Genomic DNA, 21,617 nt, shown 5'->3' with positions numbered 1-21,617 from the left:
CCATTAAAAACAAGCGTACACTTCCTGAATAGAGTTTGTTTTTAATTAGTGTGGTGGAAATATGCTGTGGTTCTATTTTCTCTGCTGCTCACCACTTTCATGATGGACCTCTCCCAGGCGATAGACTTCTGCAGTTGCTGGATACACATGGCCAGCTGGGCAGCACTACGCACTTCAGTCAGGGCCTTCCTCCACACCTTCATTCCATGGGCCACCTCTTCCTCACTTCTGGGAGAAGATAATGAGGAATGATGGAAAGATGATGAAAAACAAGAATGCACACATATACGTGAATATTTGGGCGTATTTACACGTAAACTGTATCAGTTGAACCAGCCGCCAACAAGACAGCAGACCAGAAAGAGCTCCAGCTGTGCAGAGACAGGCATGAGGATTTTGGGGGTGCAGGGCACCGGGGAGAGGGACACACCGATTTTGTTATGTTAAGGGGACGTTCATGCAGAAAGAGTGAAGGAGTAAAACCTGTGTAAGTGTATGCTGTATAGTGGGAGCGATGAGTATGCCTTTAACCAAGGTTATTGATGCACAATACCATGCAGATGACTGCAGAAAAAAACAAACCAGTAAACCAGTAAACAATGCCTATACAGGAAATGAAGCTGAGAGGAGCCCCCCACCCCCACCCAAAAAACTGCACAAGACCAAAGAAAAAAATAATGCAACAAGCCACCACAAAAATCTGCTGTGAAAGCAGCAAAGACCCTCACTTTTTGAGAAATATGGGAAACATAAAGCACACACAGAGAGAGGAAAGGGTCTTAGTGGGAGAGGGGGGAGCTTCGGTTGGAGAAATGACCTACCCTTCCCTGTCAGCACTAGTGGATGGGGCGGGGGCAGGGACAGTGACCGTACCCACATTATCCAGCCTGATCTGAATGGTGGTACCTAAGGGGCTCCTCAGGTACCTTCTCTCGATGTTGCGCTCCAGATCAGCCAGACGTGTCACTGCTATGTCCAGCGGGTTGTCCGGGTGACGCATCACCCCGCCCTTCTCCCCCCGCTCCTCCGGATGCTCCTTGGAGTCCTTGTCTCCCGCGTTTGCTGACGCTGGCGTCGATTTGGTGAGGGGCTTGTGCTCGAAATACACCAGGTCCTCCCGTTCAGACTGAGGGTCTGGGAATGTCCAGCCCTGGGAGAGGGAATCAGCTGTTCAGTCTTTCGGCCTCTGATCACACCACTCCGCATTTGAACCACAATAACAAAATGTGTAGTATTTGTGTTCTTGTATTTTACCTTGACCTGCAGGCTGGCTGCAGTGACCTTCCTCTCCAGTTCCTCTACCTGCTGCAGCACGGCAATGTCCATCTCCATCGCCTGCTCCTCAACACACCAGCCCCGCACCGACTCCACACTGACCTGGCTCTCCTCCAGCTCACACAGCTCGATCATGGCCACTAGATGGACGAAATGACAGATTTCAGTCAGCCACGAATACACACACAAACACACTCACTGATGCAGGTAAACACATGAGCAATGTAGCCAAATATGCACAGATATTCACGTAGTTCAATCATAAATGACACAGTGTTTGCAGTGTATTCATGGATCATCAAGGACATGCTTTGACGGTTAAGTGACAGCACACCAAATCTGTATCTATTGCAATAGAAAGAAACTGCTTTCTATAAGCTTTCAATCTTGTTCATGAATCCAAGCTATTTACAGTGATTATGTGCTCAGAAGAAGTGTTGAGACACTCACCGTCTTTGTGTTTGGAGCAGACCTGGGGGATGATCTCCATGTATTTCTGCATCTGCCTCTGGAGGCCCTTCTCTCTGATGCCTCGGCTGTGGAGAGCATTGCCTAAAGCCCTCAGCTCCTCGATGTCAGACACTCGCCACCAGCCTGTCAGCATCTCTGAGACAAAGAGGCACAAACAGGCGTGTAAGCTAGAAGACACTGAACATACATCACTGTAAAAAGGTGCTTCATTCAGCTATGTTATACCCAAATGAAATTGGGTACAGCAGAGCAGAACGTTCCCTAATCCAATTATCTTGGATTATTCAGGCAAGTGAAATCTTTTCAGGCAGGTGAATTCTTTTCAATTAAACAATGACAGTTGATTATGGTTTCTTCTTTTTTGTCACTCACCCTCTGGAATAGGCCGAGGTGTGGGGTGGTCCAGGGATTTGGGTATCTCTAGGGTAGGAGAGGGCATGGATAAGGTTTTCTCAATGCGAGGTAATGGTGATTCACTCTTACTGGAGACACTTGCTGCTGTGTTGCCCTCCAGAGAGTGACCCAGCATGGGGCTGGGGCTGCTGCACAGAGGCAGGCTGGGACTCATCATGCCACTGGGCCAGCTTCCGAAAGAAACTCCTAGCAATGAACCACCTGCCTTCACCTGGGGGGAAAAGAGGAAAAACAAAAAGGTGAGGGAGGTGGAGGTAGAAGAGAGGAAAACAGAGAGTTGAGGTGGTATGTGGCATAAATAACTGTACAGAACACAGCTATCTCCATTAGCGTCCGGCCAGTGGCCTTACCTGCAGGGCTGATAGTGGGTAGTTGAGGAGGCCAGCTGGGTGGTGCGGGCTGGCAGAGGCTGAGGCAGCAGAAGGGGTGAGAGGCAGGGCAGGGGACGGAGGTGGGGATCTGGGCCTGGCTGGGGTGGAGGACGCTTGGGGAGACACACGAGGCGCTGCTGGAGGAGTTGTGGTGATGGAAGCGAGGTCACAGGGGTTGCGAGGGAGCAGACTGAACCAGTGTCCGCTCCTCTCTGTCAGGACTCTGAGTAGCTGGTCGTTGGCTTGGAATGAGAGGTGTGGAGATGGAGCAGGGGATGAGGTTGGAGGAGTGTCCCCTGGGCTTTCACGTGGGGCTAGCAGGCACGGGACAGATAAAGAAGTTGAGGCTGGGGGAGGGACGTTTGTAGTGTCATTAGTGGTCACCATGGAGGGGGTTGTTGCTACTGCCGGCTCAGAGGTATTGTGAGTAGGGGAGGATGATGTTGTGGCAATAGGAGTGCCCATGGGGCTGCCATTTTGTCTCACATGGGGACTCTCCTTGTCCTCTGCCATCACAGTTTCTTTGCCAACGTCCTTGTTGACGTCCCGGAATGTGCACAGTTTGGACACACAGCCTGGCTGCTGGTAGAAGAGGGTCGGGGAGTTTTTCTTCCCCTCATGCTCCTTTTCCTCCTCTTTCTGTTGCTCCAAGCCCTGTGTTCGAATGCTCTGCCCGTCGAGGTTGGTGGACTTCTCCTTCTGCACCTCGATCTCCTGAGGTTCATCTTTGACCTTGACCTCCTCTGCTGCTCTCCTCCTCCTCTGTCGCTCCTCCTCCAGTTCCTCTGGAGCTGCAGGGAAATGAGAGAGCGTAGGTTAATGAAGCTGAAAACTCAACTACTGTGGTTGATCTTACAACTGGGAGCTGATTATTCTGTAACATTATTCTACACTTGCTTTTGGAAGATAAGTGGAGTTGTGTTAGATTATTATAGTTTACAGATGCAATCTCTAATTAGTTTTAGAGAATTAAGATAAAGTAAAACATCATCAGCATATTTCCCACTGAAGCTGAACATGCAACAAAACAGATACAACAATATTTCCTCCTTCCTCTTCCTGCAGCATCAAATATGTTCCTATGATTTGTACTTTCCAGATATTTCTTGAGTGTGTGTAAAATATCCAATGTAATCAGATGAGCAAATTGAAGCATCTCAAGAATTCATCAAACTTAATGTGTGTTGCACTGTAACTACCTTCTCCACTCTCCATGGCTTCGATGAAGACCCCTCCACAGTGGGGAAGTACCCAGTACCGGCGGCGGTAACGGTCCTGGCCATACATCATGGAGCGCAGAGAATGGGAGATTTCAAACAGCTTTCTTCTGGTCTGATGATGTTGCTGCAATGGTACAAAACATACTCTGTGATTTCTACACATTATTTGGATCTATAGACCTTCAGGAAAACAAAAGACACTTTGGCTACCTAACGTCCTTTTGTAATCACTGTGATATATTAAACATTACATGCTATGCTAATGAGGTAATTTATTAAGTTAATTAATGCCTTCATTAGCAAATAGCCCTATGTCAGCATACATGTTCATAAAATGTACAAAACACATTGTTGTTTTTAATACACACTGTGTATTAAAGCATTCAGAGGTTGTAGCTATTTCAATAAAATATGTTTCTAATCATTAATATAGGTTTTCCAAAATCTAATATTTTATCAAGATTATAGGAGGTGTTTGTGGTGTTACCACTTATGTTTTATATTAAACTGTATTTAAAATATAAACATATCTTCACGGCAACATACAGTGTTGTCCTGTGTAACCAAACAGCAATAATACTCCACGTTTATCTCTTCGTAGTTGTTTCCCCAAGAGACAGTTTTTTTATCTCACTGTGCGTCCCGTTTTTAATCACACATTATCAGTGTCAACCAACCATGGATTAATTTTCTGATGCCTTATAAATTTATGTTAATGTTTTTTTACTTTGTCAAGGCGCTTGTAAACTTTAAAGAAGAACATACCTTTGCTAATTTCTCAATCTGCTTCTCCAGCTCCTCGATACTGGTGGCTTGGTCAACCTCATCCTGACAGGACAAAGTAAATACAGTAAATGTCTGTGAGCAACCCTCCAAGGGCTGTTTTCATTACGGATCTAGTGATCTCTCTTTTTTACCTCATCATATGTCTCCACTTTTTTAACCTTCTTCATTTCTTCCTCCTCCTCATCCTCCTCCTCCTCTGCCTGGTCATCACTGTCATCATCGTCATCATCATCATCGTCACTGTCTCCACCAAGTTTCCTCTTGCGTTTGGCGGCAGAGGACGGAGTGCACACAGACTGGTTCTCTTCCACACCCATACTGGCCTCCCTCCGCCCAGTACGTTTGGCAAAAATGGTCTTCAACCTGCATAAACACACACAGGTTCAGCGTCATAGTGTACAGAGAATTAAAGGCATTGTTTTTTAGGGTTAATGAAAACTTACTTCTTCAGTTTTCCCTCCATAATGATCTTGTCCTTCCTCATGTTTGCCATCTGATCCAGGCTCTTGTCAATCTCACTGCAAGAAGAAATGCAATCCTGTCAGTTATAGTTGTGCTATGTTTTTGGTATTCTGAGAAAGTAATGACAAATACACTGAGTAAAAAATAAAAGCTCAGGGAGGCTGGCAACTGTCTCCAACAGTAAAAAGTTTAATAAGCTGGTATCCCGGAGCACAAATGAATACTTGCATAATTTGCTTACAATCAAAGGGACTCTACTGCAAATTACTGCTCCCTACTGCAGCTTTATTCAGCATTTTTTCACTGCATCAATAAAATATACCATTATTGGATAATGAATAACGTGAGAGTTAAGCAATATAAAAGCACATACAGTACACAGCAGATGAATAACTTCTTTCAGTGTGTGGTTAGTGAATAGGAGTGTTGGATTTCTAATTTTGTGTTTTCAATTATGTGAATCCAGAGGTTGAATAAGTATTGTAGAACACTTTATAACCATCCAACAATACGCCACAGAGTATAAATAACTACTCAACAACGCTCAGTTGGACAGTCCCACTTTTCAGTTTCAGCTGCTTCTCCTACCTGATAACAGTTCTGCTGCAGGCCAGCTCGTTAGCCAAGAAGCCCAGGATTGAGGCCTTCTGGGCAGGAGTGTGGGCCTGGAAGGCCTTGGTCTTCAGACTGAGGGCCAGAGGGGCCAGTTCTGTATTGGCACAATGGGATCCCATGTACATCTGTAGCACCTCAGACACATTATCCCTGTTGATGCCAACGTTGGTCAGGTGGTCCCCCAGCATGGTCTTTGTCTGATAGAGAAGAAGAAAATGACAAAGAAGTTCAGTTGATGAACACTTCCTTGACAAATTTAAGTTGATTTGACTTCTAAGCGTATTATTTGTCTTTTTATTATTAGTAGCAATGTAATATGCATGTGCATGTATTCACAGTAGAAGAAAAAGTACTTAAACCTTAAATCTAAACACACAAAAAAGCATCAAATATAAAAGTAGTAGTAATGTAAAAAGTGCATGGTCTACATGCTACATATGCTGATTGGTATTTTAAATCTAAGCAATGCATTATATTTACTTTTGGCATATAAAACAATATATAACAATAATAACAAACTTTATGAATTATAATACCATAAAGTCACTCCTAACTAAAACTATCAGAAATAAGTGCCATATTTCTCAAGCTGGTTCCACTGGTTCAAAATTACATAATAATATAGTAATAATAAAATACAATGCGTGACTTAATGAGATTTGAAATTGCTCACCTTTTGTCCAGGTGGCAAACCGGGATCACAGACTGCCAGGGAAAGCAGTTTGACCAGAAGGTCTTGGACGTGGCCCATGCTGTCCCCCACATTGAGCAAGCCCTCCTGTAGCATGCCCAGTGTGGGCACGTCTACATTCAAATCAAGCCCCAAAACCTTCCCGAAGCCTCGCAGGAACTGCATCAGCATCAGGCAGTCTGACACGGCACGTCCTGGTAGGATGAGTCCAGGAATCCGGGAGAACTCGGGCAGGGGCTGGACAAAAGAAAGTGGGTTATAGTTGGGATTTTAGCTGTTTTTGTTGTTGTTGTTGTTGTTGTAGTTGTATTTGTTACTGTAAGATATAATAATAATACATTAAATGCAATTTGGACTGCAGAAAAGTATAATTTAAACAACTATGGGAAATGGGAGAAAAGCTATCATTATATCTCATATCTGTTGACCGTTATCAAGATGGTGCTTTCCAATTCATAGTAATGACCGCTTATTTTCTACATTATGCAGAACTTGCCTTTAACCACTTGGGGGCACTCACTTCCACATATAAAAATGCTCACCACCATGAGGTCCTATGGTAAGTACTGACCCTCAAGAAACTGACTTACTACTTAATACTACAACTATTACTACTACCACTACTACTACAACAACTACTACTAATACTAATAATACTAATAATACTAATAAGCTGACAAGAATTATGTGACTGTGCCACCATGCTGCCCTAAATTTACGTATTTAGCAGCACTCAAATGAGAAAAGCTGACCATCTTACTGTATATCACAGTGTGTACGGACTAAAACCTACAATTATTTGTGTGTGTGTGATCAACTTGACATTCACAGCACTGACCGGACAGGCTACTATCTTAACTACCTTATGATCAGACAGACACATGTCTTCATTTGGCTTCTTCAGCTCCCTCGCTATCTCCAGCTCCAGCCTCCGTTGCTCCAGTTTACGCTCTTTGTTCAGGCGCTTCTCATCCCTTTTCTCCTGCCGCAAGCGCTCACGCTCCTAGAGAGTCCAGAATTCAAGGGAGCATTAGTGTGTGTGTGTGTGTGTGCATTTGTGCATATGTGAAAACAGACAAGAAGGTTTACTTGACTTTGCTGAGCAGTATTAGAATTCAGCCTAATGCTGCTGTGCATTCAAAGGAAAAGTGCTTGAGGGCCAGAATCTTTTGACTTGTTAAGTGTGTAGAGAAAAAAAATGAATGGAGGGAAAGAGCGCACAAAAAGGAGAGAAAGCGGGAATCCATCCAGGGAATAATGACTTCGGCTCTTTTTATGGAGTGGACTGTGTGTGTATTTCTGCATTTATTTGTGCGCATATGGACTACCTCTGCTTTCTTGCGAGCCTCAACAGCCTTCATCAGCATTACATGTTGCCTCCTCCTCTCCCTCTCCTAGAGTGGCAAAAAACAGAGGCACATTAACAAGCACACATTGTACATACAGCACTCAAGGTCGATTAAATTTAGTATGTATTAATGTAAAATTGTGATGCACTAAGTTCAATAGAGGCACCATACTTGAACAAACACAAAACGATGCTTCACATGTATACACTTTCACATGTATGGTGGAAGCATAAGTGAAGAGTACAGTAGTACGATGACAACCAAAAAGCAACACATAGATGCGATACAAAGTAGATGTGATGACAGGCTCAAAAAAGACAAGCAGCTGGAATCGGTGACGGCGCCTCTAAACTAAAGCTGACACAACAAAAGCAACAAAATGCTGGTTGCCAGAAGTCTTCTGATATGCCACGTTGGCGTTACGATCAAAATAATAAATTCTATTGCATGAGTCAATGCTAATGTTTATTTGACACATCATTCTCATAATATTTGGTCAGGGGACGACAAATACGAATGGATTGTAAAGGATAGCTACAAACAGAGCAGTTCCACTTCAGTGGTTTTGGCAGCTTAAGTATTAGCACAGTATGTGACTGCTGAGGATGAGACATCTATGTTGTTCTTTGGTGCATGATACACAGTCTACTGCAAAAGGGCACAGGAATCACCGGTGACTGACTATCATTTCATTTGATCTCTTTAGGTTTCCCGCTCCACCGTATCAGGCTGTCATTCCCTCTGTGATCCACCAGAAAGACACAATTGCTACTATTAGGGTTTGCCAAGGACATTTCCAGCACATAGTGACTAAAATGTGCTGTTTGTGTGACGACTGTTTTGTGAGTGTAATAAACAAAACAGGCTAGATGCCAGGCACTCTGCTACAATACTCCTATGTCCTTCTTGGTTTGATTTATCTACAAATGGAAAACTTCAAAAAGGACATGTTCAAAAAGGACATAAAGCCTGTGGCATTCAGCTTTTTCTAGCTTTCCAATTCATCAAAAACATTGAGGGTTATTATGATAGCACACTACAATAAATCAAAAGCAATACAATTGCATGTGACAACCATAAATACAAGGATTATTTCATGTATCTCAATTTGCCCCCCTTCATTGTGCTGCGAGTGGAGGTACAAAGGGTTGATGCAACAATCGGCTCAGAGTCCACTGTGAAACAGATAGGCAGACCTGTAGATTCAGCTGCGACTGTGTATAAGTGAGGAGGGCTACAAGCAGGACAGCCAGGCCAAAATAAAATGCTACACAGAACCATATTTGTCCCCATGGTGGAATTGATTATTGTTGTTCTACATTCTATCAGGTCTATTTTAAATGCAATGGTAGTGCTTTACCCTCACCAAACTGTTAAGTATCTCCACCATAAAGACAAAATGATTCTCAGTAGCTGTTTTCATTCTTTGTGCAGAGTACAGGAACAGTGAATGACAGAGAGGCTGGGATGGGGCAGGTTAAAGTCCAGCACTCTGTGGACTGCAGAACAGATGCACGGACGAACAGACACAAGCTCAATGTCTGGGCCGAAATCGACAAGCACTCATGGGTAACACAGGCTACTCCAATACAACAGTTAGACAATGTATGTGATGGATGGAAACTCCTCGAGTGCACTTTCAGACAGTGAGTGTGGATTGGCTAGCAGTCTTTTGCAATGCATTCTGAGTAGAAGGGGAAGGATGGGGGAGGGGGACAGAAGCTGCCTGGCCACCGTGACAGGGTCAGTTGTCCCTCAGGACGAGCAGATGGAGGCAGCATACTGACTCTTTTTCTCTTTTGTTGGTTTTGCTGGAAAGCCATGCAGAAGAATGTAGTATGACAGCAGCCAGTGCTACACTTAATGCATTGCTATGACAACCATAACACAACCAGTTACACGATGCAGGTGTTAGATGTACAAAAATAAACATACCCATACCATATCTAGTCTATGCCTCTCCAACTCCTGGCAGAGAGAGTTGGCAAAATATTATGGAACAGAAGTAATATCCAATACCAATAAGCATGGCGTTTAATAAAGAGAAATACTGCAGACTTTCATTAAATAGATGTTTGGTAATTAACCACATTTATACATACTCATGCATACCTGTATTTAAATGCACATAGATGCACAAATACACTCACGCACGCACGCATACACACCTGAAAAAATTCCTATTCAAGTGAAGTTTGAGGTAAATGGTTTTATTCAGCAGTAACTATTGCGTTCAAGAGGCTGAGCAAGTTGTAGTGAATGCCTACCTGGTGTTTGAGAATCTCTGCCTGCTGTCTCCTCAACTCTTTCTCCTTGAAGGCAAGAAAGAGAAGATGAGGGAAAAATCAATATGCTTCCATTGTGCCAATATCATGAAAATCACCACAGACTGATGGAATTTCAGCCCGTTACGGAGGGACGCTCAAATTTTATTGCCAGCTACTTCTTAAGTGGAACAAGCCCCACATCACAGTACATATGAAATAATCCACTTCATGTGATTCTTGATCAAAAAGAGTTCCATTCCATGTATGAATATTATACTAACTGTGGTTTTACAGTCTGTTTTGTTAAAAATATAAACATACCTTTATCCGTTTTTCAGCCTCCAATATTTTGGCATTGGCGGCTTCTTGCTTCTTTTTTCGTTTGGCCTATGAATAAAGATTAAGGTCAAGAACCACAGAGACATATATCAATCAGTCTTGGGTGAGGGCTTTGCTGCACTTTAACTGATTGTTTGCAGTTTTCTGGTTTGAGCAAAGATTTTATGCTCCTGAATGCCAGTGAAATTTGTAAAACACAGCGAATGAATAATGTATCTCTTTAACACCTAATTGTGAATATGTTGAAGCCTCCCGTTAAGAGTGGCTTGTCAACCGTGTCAACTCAAAATTGATTTAGTCCTGCTAAAACACTTTGAAGCTCCTACAGTATAATTGTGTGTGCCTGCATGTCTGTGTGTGTGTGTGTGTGTGGATGTTCATGCATCTTTGCATGTGTGTTTGTGTGTGTGTGGAAAACAGCACCTTTTTTTTTTTCTCGACCCACTTATGCTAAACTGTTACTGTTGTCTGATGAAAAAAAAAGACTTTTCTGTCCAATTTAAATAAGGTCTGAAGAGGCAGCAACAGCCATTTTAATATTCAACAGCCGTCAACCAAGACCAATTTAGCATTAGTTCCATGTGGAATTATGCCTAAGAAGACGCAACTCCCTCCAATGCATGCTGCTGTTCAGTAATGAGCTTTAGGAAGATTAAAACACTATAGACTGAGGGGCTGTAGCTATCCAGGAATGTTCTGCTTAATCAGAGGTGCTGTTGGATCAGATTCTGTACCTCCAAAATTTGCTGCGCCCTGAGTTCCTTCTCCATCCGAATCTGCTGAATACGCTTGATCTTTTCCTGTAAAAAAAAACAACCATAATCTCTTAATATTTTAGGCACTGGAAAACATCGTCAGATAAAATCACTTTCCAACCACTCTATTCTAGTCGGGGTGGGCAAAAATACACAATAATAAGTTTAGTACTGGAAGTAATGATGGTAATTGAAAAGCAACCATTCAGCATTTCCTGCAGTGAACACGGGGACTACGTGTGTCAGGACACTTAGATAAGGAGAAAGGGAAGGAAAAGATTTGTCAGCACACATGTGAAGCAGACCCACCTGCTGTTTGAGAATCTTGATCTGCTCTTTCTGCTTCCTTCTCTCCTCCGCTGCCATGATAGCTGCAAGAGTCAAGTCAGTGTTAAATTAGTGTCGACCTACAAAGCTGGGCAACCAACTGTATTCATATCTGAGAGAATTATAGTCGTTACGTTTTATTTATTCAGGAGGTCTCACTGAGATCAAGATGTATTTTACACAAGAGGGCGAGAAATTTTGAGAACTAGAGCACAACCAAGATGAGTCAGACACACAAACAATGAAGAATATTATTAAAATGGATAGCATGCAAAAACTTCAAGTAGTAAGGTGCTCACAGAAATCAAGTTATCTAAAAGAAATGTTGTGATCAACAATATCAAAAGATTTAGACATTGATCATTTTTATCAAGCAAGTCATCCACAACACATTATGACCAGGTCTTTACCCTCTACCTAATTATTTGTAATCAACTGTGAGTTGACCAGTGATTCTAGGATTTTAGACAGGACAGCTTTGATATAGGCGGATATTCTTGCAATGGATCAGATCTCGTTTCCATATTGAGGGAATTTTAGCAGCCGCAAAAGTTGAATTAAAAACGTGTAAACGTGATGTTATCATAGTAGAATTGTCTTCTCCAGTTTAAATTTATTGGTCCATTGTACATTTCCGAATATATAACATGTCTGACTCCAGTTCTGAGTTGACGTGAGGGCTAGGCAAACAGTCTTGAGATTTTGATTTGGTTATTTTAGCTTTGATGTCGTGTATAGGAATAAAGAAAATGTATAAGCATAATGTTTGAAACGGCAGCAATAAAGATTAGAGCAGAAAGAAGATTAAAGCTTTACAGTGATGAAAATAAATATGTACAGTACATACATACATACAAACAGAGGCTATATAAGCAGCATGAGCGTCCCCACAGGCCTTGCTGGTCTTAATACTTCACCCATTTAGATCAAAGTGGTTTGAAGTGACCGACTGACCAACCGAAAAAACACCACTAACATCCTTACAGCCCTGTGCGCTTGTTAACAACACACAAAAAACAAAAATTTAGTTTACCTTGCTGTTTCCGAGCTTCTTTAGCTGCACGCGCCAGTGCCTGCTTTTCCAGTTTTCTCATCAGTTTCATCTGGGCGGCCTGTCTGGCTATTTCTGCACAGAGCGAGAAGAAAGGCATTGTCAGTGAGAGATTTCAGGAGAATACCTAAATGCTGCTGGAGCCTGACCTAGCACATTTGACTGGGATAATTCTATAGCTTTTGTAAAATGTAGACAAAATTAGGGACAGATGATTAACTTATTTTCGCTATAAAGTCTAAGATATGCAGTATGTACGCAATTTGTCCATTAACATTTTTAAATACTGAGATATATATGAATTAATTAGATAAATATTTTTTACCAGAGGTTTCTAATGCCATAAAAAATGCTTTTACTTTGTAATAACAACATCTGCAGCTATGTTATTATCAAAGCCACACAAAAGCCCAGTAACATAAAAAAAAGACACGATAACAATTCTGATTCATCTTGAAAAGTATCTATATTACCACACATGAAGTAGGTGGATCTAAAAATATACAGTCCATATAGTGAAAAAATATTTCAAACTGTAACTCCTTCCTTGGCCTACACTACCTGAATAATGGCTGGTTGATTAATGGCATACACACTTATGACAAACATATTTCAGGGCTCATTTCCTCTGCTGACCTTGAGCCTCTAGTTTGCGCAGAAGTTTGACCTCACTGGGACTGGGGCCCTCGGGTACCAGTGGATCGCCCACATTTGGGGGCCGTCCCTTCCTCCGTCGGGAACCTTTGGCACCTTCGCCTGCTAACTGACGGTCGGAATTAGGGGGACGACCCCTGCGACCTTCCATCGCCAAAATATGAGGAATAACCTCCTCTTCCTTCAACAGGCTCCACTGTAAACCCTTGAGAGAGAAAAATAAGGTGGAGAGATGAACGACATGTTGACATGCAACATTTCATGTGACTAAACAACAATTATCTAGCTAGACTAATCTGGGTGTATTAAACAGGGGTTAAAGTAAGTTTTTAAATCATACATGGTATGTATATATTTTCTATAATACAAAGTAAAAAGCTGGTTAAACAATGCATTAAATAAGAACTACTCATTTACTGATCTGTCATTTATAATCTAGTTTTTCTCTGGCCCCTCAGCACTGTATGTATTTATGCATAAGTATTTCCTCTATTCTGCTTCCAATTATACACACATCCATTTTCTAGTTTATCTTTTTGTATTACAGTCACATTACATGGTATATATCACTGGTCACCTGTGGAAGTAATGTCAGCTGATTATTACATTTATCCATGCACAGTGAGAGGTCTATGAACTAGGACTACTGAGGGTTTTGGTTGATTCCTATCCATGCCCTGACAGTGACTGCTGCATGAAGCTTTGCCTGCCACTAGATGAAAAGATGAACAGGGATCAGGGAGAGAGAGAGAGAGAGAGAGATGAAAGGCAGTCACCTGGGGTCCTTCTCTGGCTTCATAGAAGTCACCAACCCTTATCTTTGCACTGAAGCTAAAATTATCACGCGTGATGCCACTTACTCCATTTCTGGATAGATACTACAGAAGAGAAAATAATAATGGCGTTGGTTTAGACAGAAAAATAATTGTGAAAATAGTGACATTGAAAAGCAACTGGGAGGCACTAGATTGGAGGGAGTTAGCTAACAGTGTGCATCTGTGCAGTTCTACAAATCAGTATAAAAGCCACGGGACAAAAAAAAAGAGCAAAAGCTCTCAGGAGAGAAAAACGGTTCTGACCTTGGGGTGCACAATTCAGGCCTTTTTTATTTATCTGTGGCCATGCTATGCTTTTTACTGCCCTCTGACTGACTAGCAGTGAGTGAATGAGTACACATTTTTTTTTCACACTCAAAGGCAGTTCTGACGATTACTGTAGTTGAGCTTTTGATGAAGCCAACAGAAGAAGAAGATTATGGACTATAATATACTGTACAAATGGGGCCAAAGCTGTGCATCCCAACACAAACCATTAATCATTTTTTGGGGAGGAGGAAGGAGAGGTGAAAAAAGTGACACAAGAAGTGAATCTAAGAATATCATCTCTCACTATTAGGGTCACAGAAAGCGGGGTGGGGGTGGAGTGCAGCTGGAGCAATAGCATAGATAATATACAACAAATCCTGATACACAAGCAATTGTTTGAGCAATGTGGAGGAGCCATGTTACAATTATTGGCGAAAATATCCTTCAGTAATACATCATATACCATGCCGCCCACAATGATTCCCACTCTAATCCCTGTTACAAACTCAACTGCTCATCTGTATGCCTCAAAACATTTGCTTCTGTATCATGGATGTAGACTAAACTGCAGCGCTGTGAGGCCGAGGTACCTTCATCACATCTGGGTACTGCCTTAGCTTTTTGCCACACGGGGCGTAGTAGGCCACCTCGCCCTGTGACCGCCCCGCCAGTGATTTGATTCTTGTTTCTCTCCGCCACCTGGGTTTTTAAGAATGAAAACAGCGTGTATCGTACATTTGTGACCATGCGTGGATGTGACAGAAAGTGACAGAAATTTCAACACACTCTGGAGTGAACTGCTTCATAAGAGCTCTCTTTCTCTCAGCTTCTAGTACATACCCCAACTCCAGAGGTATCATCAACTCCTTCTCATCCATCACCCTCTTCCTCTTCCCTAAGCCTGTGAAGAGACAGAGTTCAACCTTCAATTTGACAGCACAACCTAAGTCTGGAAACCTCACACATAGAGCAGCAGCAGTAAAAGCCCCTGAACTCACCCATAATCATACCTGGCAGATATACACATACAGAATATACACACTGGCCTTTCAAAACTGTGTTGACCAGCATCATGTCACCACAAAAGTTAAATATACTAATATACACAATTCTCTTGGCTGCCATATTGAAATCATAAAACTAAAACGTCAAGCACAATATTTAAGAATTTACATCACATGGCAGTATCCATTTAAAAAAAGCACAAGAGAAAAGAAAATGATTCACAGTTGGGGAAAGATTGGAATGTCTGCTTAGGACATTCCTGGCAAACTACACATACGTCCTATTTTCTCTTTCCACATTGAAAGAAGGCGGAAATGAACCTGGCTGCTGTGCCAAACAAGTTGTCAGGGCTCTTAGGCATGTACCTACAGGACCTCAGAGCTCCGGTTAGGCCACGACAACCAACCCGCCTTCTTCCTGCCTCCCTAAAAGTAACAATCCCTCTTTACAGTCATCTGAAGATGATGGGTTGTTCTGTTATTCAAGAGCAGAGGTAAGCAAAGCATGGCCTCTGCTGTATATTATGGCTTTTTTTTTGTTTAGCATTTGTATTTATTTTTTAAATCTGTTTGTAACTTGTTAAATCTCTAAAGCCAAAACTGTATTCTACTATCAGATCCTATTAAAACCATCCTTCATCCTTAATTTTTACACTTTCTGCGTATAGATTTTCAAACACATTACCTAAAGGAGAGGCCAGGCTGTAGGAGGAAGAGCCTGGAGAGCTGTGATAGGCCAAGGCACTGGAGCTGGTGACAATGGTGGGAGTCTTGATGACCTGTAGGTTGAGAGGGGAGCAGCTGGTGGCAATGTGATTGGTTGAGGTGTTCAGTAGTTCTGGGCCTTTGGTTAGCCTGCGGGGAGTCATCTCCTTCTTAGATGATCCAGACGGCAGCAGCTTTAACTCCTTCACTTTCTTCCCAGAGACGTCGCTGTCTGAGTTGCTGTCAGACTCTGAAATGGGAGTCCAGGACACAAAGTGAGTAAAGAGTTGATAGTTAATAGTTAATTCACAGATTCATCAATTCACCAAAACAAACGACGATTAAGTTAATGATTTTTTTTTTGTATGCCTGTAGGATTTATCCTAGGATTTCAAATGGATTTCTTAAATGACTGAGCTGATAGAACCTTGGTGTTGATTCAAGCTGAAACAACTGGACAATTAATTGATTAGTCAATCTATGGAAAGATAAGCTTCAACTATTTTGATCAATTAAATTGAGAATACAGAACATTGTGTAGTTCCAGCCTCTCAGTTGTGAGGATTTGCTGCTTTTCTTTGTCTTATGTCATAGTAAACTGAATATTTTTAGGTTTTTGACTCAATGTGAAGGCCATCTTTCACAATTTTGACATTTTATAGACTTCATGATTAATTGAGTAATCGAGAAAATAGAGTCGCTAATAAAATAATTCTTAGTTGCAGCACTGATGTTAATATTTTATGGTCTTTATTATCAAATGTGAAAGTTATTTTTACTCCTGTACATACAAGGTACTAACCTGACAGACTATCATCTGAGTCCTCTTCATCCTCCTCCTCCTCCTCCTCAAGGTCGTCATCCTCATCATCATCATCATCTCCCGAGTCGTCAGATTCCTTGTTAGCCGGGAGACCAGCTGTGGGGTTACACGTCCCAGGGATCCCCACTCCAGGAATTCCAACTCCAGGGATACTAACTCCAGGAATCCCGATCCCAGGCTCTCCTCCACGAAACAAATCTACTAGAGACTGTACCAGGTGGTTCTGAGAGAAGCCCTTCCAGGCAGCTAAAGGGTCTGCTTGTCCCTGCCCCTGTCCCTGTCCCAGCCCTGGTGTCTGTCCCTTACCCTTGGGGGTCTTGTTCTTTCTGGATCCATGGCCTGTGGCATGGGGTGAGGTAGTGGGGGGCTGTGATGGAGACCCAGCCTGGGCGGTTGCTTGGGTCCTGCTGGCCCCTGTGCTCAGATTGACAGGCATCGACCCAGCATCGGAGTCGCACTGAGGGGACTTGCCTTGAGAGGCAGAGTCTTTGCGAGGTTTGGTGATGAGGGCCAAAGGTGCGTCCTGAGTGGTGCTTTGGATGACTCCATTGGGGTGGTGGGGTTCAGGGAGCCCCAGCAGGGCACTCGAGAGGAAGAGGTTGGAGTGATTGTTCTGGGGTGGAGGAGGTGGAGCGGGTGGCAATGGTGATGAAGACAGAGACGTCCTCTTGGGAGACTTGTTTGGCCCCTGCTGCTGCTTCTTTAGCTCAGCTGGGAATGTCTGCCCTTGGGACATGAGAGTCTGGGAATAGAGGAGGAGAAGAGAGGGAGAGGCAGGGAGCCAGGGGGAGGGAGGGAGAGGGAAAGGCAGAATGGGAGGAACAAAGAAAGGTTTGGAAAAAAATTAGAAAAGAAATGGGACAAAGTGGAGTTGCTCTAGCTGTCAGTTTGCATCACTGTTGATTGTTTGAGCAGGTGACAAAACTACAATGCCGAACACTGGTACAGTTAACTGTGTCTAAGCCCCTTTCTGAGAAACAAAAAGAACATAAATGCAATAACCAAAGGCATTGTACTCGGCCAAGTTCACAAAAAGAGACACTGAGTATCTCTCTAATATTGTAATTACTTGTCTGCACATTTGAAAAGCTCCATCATCATTATTACCATGCAGCTGGGCACGTTTGCCTTTTTTACACTGATGACAAGTTTGGTTCAATCTGTGTTTAAGGAAAGGCAGGTTAGACTTTAACGTTGCACTTTCAACTGAATGTGATATGAAGTGAAACAAATCAATTTCACAGACCATGAAATACAGTAACAGTGCTGAAACCACAGGGGGAATTTAGTTCGTTGTAAACTTCTCTATACTGGTAAAACAGGAAAGGGGAAATGATTTTCACAGAATAAGCTGATCTCAAAAGGTTTAGCTTATTGATTATTGTGCTATCATTCATATTTCATCTGAGGAAAGGGAATTTTGTAGTAAAAGCCAAGAAAATGTCAATTTTTATACCATTTCATCTCAACCGATTGAAAAACATAAATGATACAGTAGCATGTGTGCAGACACAAACTGTGCTTCAGAATGGTAATGAAATTAAACGCATTAACCATTTCATCAACAGGCTCATCTGCAGCTGTAAAGCAACTCTAACCACTATAAATCAGTGAAAAGCTGTTAAAACACATAGAAAACCATGACAACACAGGTCATAGAGGTCAGTGAGTTATGTATGAAAGAAAGTTCGAACTTGATACAACATATTTGGTTTGTAGCAGCTTTAAGGTTAAACTTCCAGCTGAGACAGTGTGATAGACACTTAAATCCACAGGTGTGAGATGTTAAAGAGACAACAAAATGGCTAATAGCAAACACTGTTCATCAAATAAACCAGTACAGTACACAATCTGGAAAAAAAACCTTAACCCATGTAAGTACTAAATTAAATTGTGAAGATACTCCACAACCTTGTGCAAGGCTAGAGGATATCATTGACAAATGGCTGCAGAGTGCATGTTTTTAATATTCCTAGTGTTCATTACACATTACTAATTACCTAAATTATATGTACAAATATAGTCATTAACTACAGTACACAATGACAAAGCATTCACTTATTCTAAACTCTTTCCTTTTCCAAGGTTAGCACAGGGACTCAAGTCTGTGACACCAAATGTATAAATAGAAACATTTCTTGGTAATAACTATAAAGTGTCTATGTCTCATCCCAGTGCCCTACCAGTTTACTCAAACAAGCACTGCCTCCTAAATCAACTATACAAAACAAAGATTCTCTCTGATGTCCAACTGCAGTTCTAAGAGTTTGCTTACGGCCATGTTACAATTTTAAAGAGGCCCTTTGGAACATGTTTCTCTCTGATACAAAATCCCAGCCTCTTGTGAATGAGAAACTGCAATAGTCAATGTTATAATTTCATTCTTAAATTGAATGTGCAGCTTCGCCAGGAACTGTTCTGTAGCTGTCTGTGAGCTGCTTGGATCTTATGTTAAATAAATGTGATAAATGGCCACCAGATTAAAAGAGGGGCTGGTTATGGTGTGGTAATTATGAAGAAAAAGAGAGAAATATAACTGCAAATCTAACTGCACACTCAGCTCCAGTGGATATATTTGTCAATTTGTTAGGAATAACTCTGTTCACTAAAGCCGAATGTGCAGCTATATTTATCTTGTCTATGTTTGATATATGTGTATATGCAAAATACTGTGTGTCATTTGTGTGGATATGGACAAAAATGACATTATTCAACTTCTGTTATCAGGTTGGCCTACCTGTTTGAGCCTGAACTCATTGATCTGCGCAAGTGAAGCTTCCAGCTGTTTCCTTTTGTTAGATTTGGCAGCGCCAGGAACGGCATGCCGAGGTGGCTTCAGTGAGGACTTCCGGGAGCTTGTTACAGATGATTTCAAACCAAAAGGTTTTGGGGAGGTAGATGATGGGAGAGTCGAGCGGGGTGGAGAGGGGACGGAGAGAGGCTTAGGGGAGGAGCAGAGAGAGAGCGGCAGATGCTGGGGGGAGGAGGAGGGCAGCAGTTTGGGAGGTTTGGGAGAGGCAGTGCTGGAGAGTGCCTTTGGAGATGTGGTGAGGGCTATGGGGGAGGAAGACGGTGAAGACTCCCTATGGGGCTGAGCAAGGAGTGCCAGGGGCTTTGAGTTGGCAGCCAGGCCAGTGGACTGGATCACGCTGAAGTGTTGCTGTGTCCCCTCTGTCCGGGACCTAGAGCTATGTAGGGCCAGCGGCGAGCTTTGGGACAAGGCAGGAGGGGAGACAGAGCAGGGTAAGGGCACAAGGGTTGGGGAGTTGGAGTCAGTCTTTGCAGTTCCAGTGCTGGGTATCAAAACCTGGGGAGGAAATGAAATAAAGAACTGTTAGAACAAGGAACAGCCTTGTGTTATGACCATTTATTTGAATTCATTCAACATTTTGGGCACTATTTTAGTGAATGAAGGCAGTGTGCACCATTCCCAGAGTGGCCGAGGGCTTCCTGCTTTGCAAAACAGCCTCTTTGTCTCTGTGTTTTATTATTTCAGTTTAACAAAAAATGCTTTCACACTTAATTATCTACTGATTAACTTCTTTTCTCCTTTACCTTTGTTTTCTTCTTTGTCCGCTTCTCAGAGTCTGATAATTCGCTCTGTTTGTCCTCTTCTTCGTCATCCTCGTCGTCATCATCATCGTCTTCATCATCCTCTGCTAGATCTTCCAGATCACTGCTGAGGGACCCGTCACTTGAGCTGTCTGAGGATGTGCCTGATTCACTGTTGCTCGCCACACAAGCGTCTGCTGGCTTCTTTCGTGGCTTCTGAGTTGAGAGAAAAGACTGCAAGAATCAGCTTCACTGTGTAATACATAATGCACATGATGCATTTCACGTCACTTCTTTTCAAACTAAATCTGTACTGACCTTCTCTTTAGTTTTCTGGATCGGCTTTTCCACCAACTCTCCTGGATTGTTCTGAGGGCTGCTACTGTGACTATTGGAGGGGTCTGAATTTTTGGTTGGCTTGGTCGATGCCTGAACAGGAGCCGGACTTGCAGAAAAGCTCCCTGACTGTGTGGTGGGAGGACAGACCCTGCTGCCATTCACTGCCCCATTCATCCCTAGAAACACAAAATAGATCTGCTGTTTTACTAATCAGCTCCATCTTTTCTGAGGACTTTGCTACACGGGATAATGAAATATCTGGAACAAACTGCAGAATGGAATAAGTAATAAAAATATTGATTTATACATGTATCTCATCAAACATGCTGGCTGCGCGAGGCACAAGCCCAACATGAGTGGTTTACATAATAAAAGATAAATTAAAAGATACTGTGAAATTAAAAGAGTGCAAGAAACAGAGATTACGAGAGGGAACACGAGGGAAAGAGGGGGAGAGCGAGGTTGACAGAATCACTAAGTGAGGACTGAAAGTCATTAAATCTGTCTTGAAAAGGAGAAATCTCATCATAGGACAAAGTGGATTTAGGTTGTGGAAGAAGAAGACACACAGATAGAGATGGCAGGAAAGATAGAGGATAGGTTGTTTATTTTCAGTGCAAAGTGCCATTACCACTTCGAAAAGTAATTCATTAATTCACATAATTCAACACTCACATAATAAGGCAATGTGGAGAATTATATAGATGTGATAATGTTTAATTTAAAACAAATGGAAATGTTACCTGCTACTCTCCTGCTATAATTCTATTATAATAACCAATTTTCCATGTACGCAACATGAAACTGTGAGAATCAATGAATGGGTCTCCTAGATGAGTACTGTACCTTTAGGAGGGGCATGACTATTCTTGCCAGGCATCCTGATCTGAACAGGACTGACGCTGTGGTTGGGCTGAATGTGGGGGGTGAAGAATGGAGGGAAGCCGATGAAAGAGGGGAGAAAGGCAGCAGCTCCCCGTCCATGGGCTTCAGCAGCTCGCCACCACTCTGTTGGAGAGAAGAGGAGAGAATTAAAGATGCACTCCCATTTATCGGATTGCT

At 42.5% G+C, this 21,617-nt stretch overlaps 1 protein-coding gene across 8 annotated transcripts in view; it reads right to left on the bottom strand.

Annotated features, from left to right (window-relative positions):
• Positions 1-21,617, bottom strand: part of baz2ba (bromodomain adjacent to zinc finger domain, 2Ba) — a 64,095-nt gene that overhangs the window by 3,683 nt on the left and 38,795 nt on the right. Inside the window, exons 5-34 of one of the 8 annotated variants that reach the window (XM_070916195.1) lie at positions 21,402-21,563; positions 20,535-20,731; positions 20,220-20,432; positions 19,402-19,971; positions 16,644-17,406; positions 15,822-16,091; positions 14,973-15,033; positions 14,723-14,831; positions 13,824-13,925; positions 13,030-13,252; positions 12,376-12,468; positions 11,325-11,386; positions 10,995-11,060; positions 10,243-10,308; positions 9,922-9,966; positions 9,590-9,622; positions 7,634-7,699; positions 7,168-7,308; positions 6,288-6,542; positions 5,588-5,811; positions 4,981-5,055; positions 4,669-4,900; positions 4,517-4,579; positions 3,731-3,875; positions 2,511-3,322; positions 2,119-2,371; positions 1,726-1,881; positions 1,255-1,415; positions 822-1,150; positions 93-228 (exon numbers count right to left, since the gene is read on the bottom strand). In XM_070916195.1, coding sequence (XP_070772296.1) covers positions 93-228; positions 822-1,150; positions 1,255-1,415; positions 1,726-1,881; positions 2,119-2,371; positions 2,511-3,322; positions 3,731-3,875; positions 4,517-4,579; positions 4,669-4,900; positions 4,981-5,055; positions 5,588-5,811; positions 6,288-6,542; positions 7,168-7,308; positions 7,634-7,699; positions 9,590-9,622; positions 9,922-9,966; positions 10,243-10,308; positions 10,995-11,060; positions 11,325-11,386; positions 12,376-12,468; positions 13,030-13,252; positions 13,824-13,925; positions 14,723-14,831; positions 14,973-15,033; positions 15,822-16,091; positions 16,644-17,406; positions 19,402-19,971; positions 20,220-20,432; positions 20,535-20,731; positions 21,402-21,563 — 6,083 coding nt within the window. The remainder of the gene's footprint in view (positions 1-92; positions 229-821; positions 1,151-1,254; positions 1,416-1,725; positions 1,882-2,118; positions 2,372-2,510; positions 3,323-3,730; positions 3,876-4,516; positions 4,580-4,668; positions 4,901-4,980; positions 5,056-5,587; positions 5,812-6,287; positions 6,543-7,167; positions 7,309-7,633; positions 7,700-9,589; positions 9,623-9,921; positions 9,967-10,242; positions 10,309-10,994; positions 11,061-11,324; positions 11,387-12,375; positions 12,469-13,029; positions 13,253-13,823; positions 13,926-14,722; positions 14,832-14,972; positions 15,034-15,821; positions 16,092-16,643; positions 17,407-19,401; positions 19,972-20,219; positions 20,433-20,534; positions 20,732-21,401; positions 21,564-21,617) is intronic. The other 7 variants (XM_070916278.1, XM_070916509.1, XM_070916358.1 and 4 more) reach the window with 7 other exon arrangements.

Source organism: Enoplosus armatus, chromosome 1 (genome assembly GCF_043641665.1).
Source record: "Enoplosus armatus isolate fEnoArm2 chromosome 1, fEnoArm2.hap1, whole genome shotgun sequence".
Classification (NCBI taxonomy): Eukaryota; Metazoa; Chordata; class Actinopteri; order Centrarchiformes; family Enoplosidae; genus Enoplosus; species Enoplosus armatus.
This window is presented reverse-complemented; position numbering and strand designations above follow the sequence as displayed.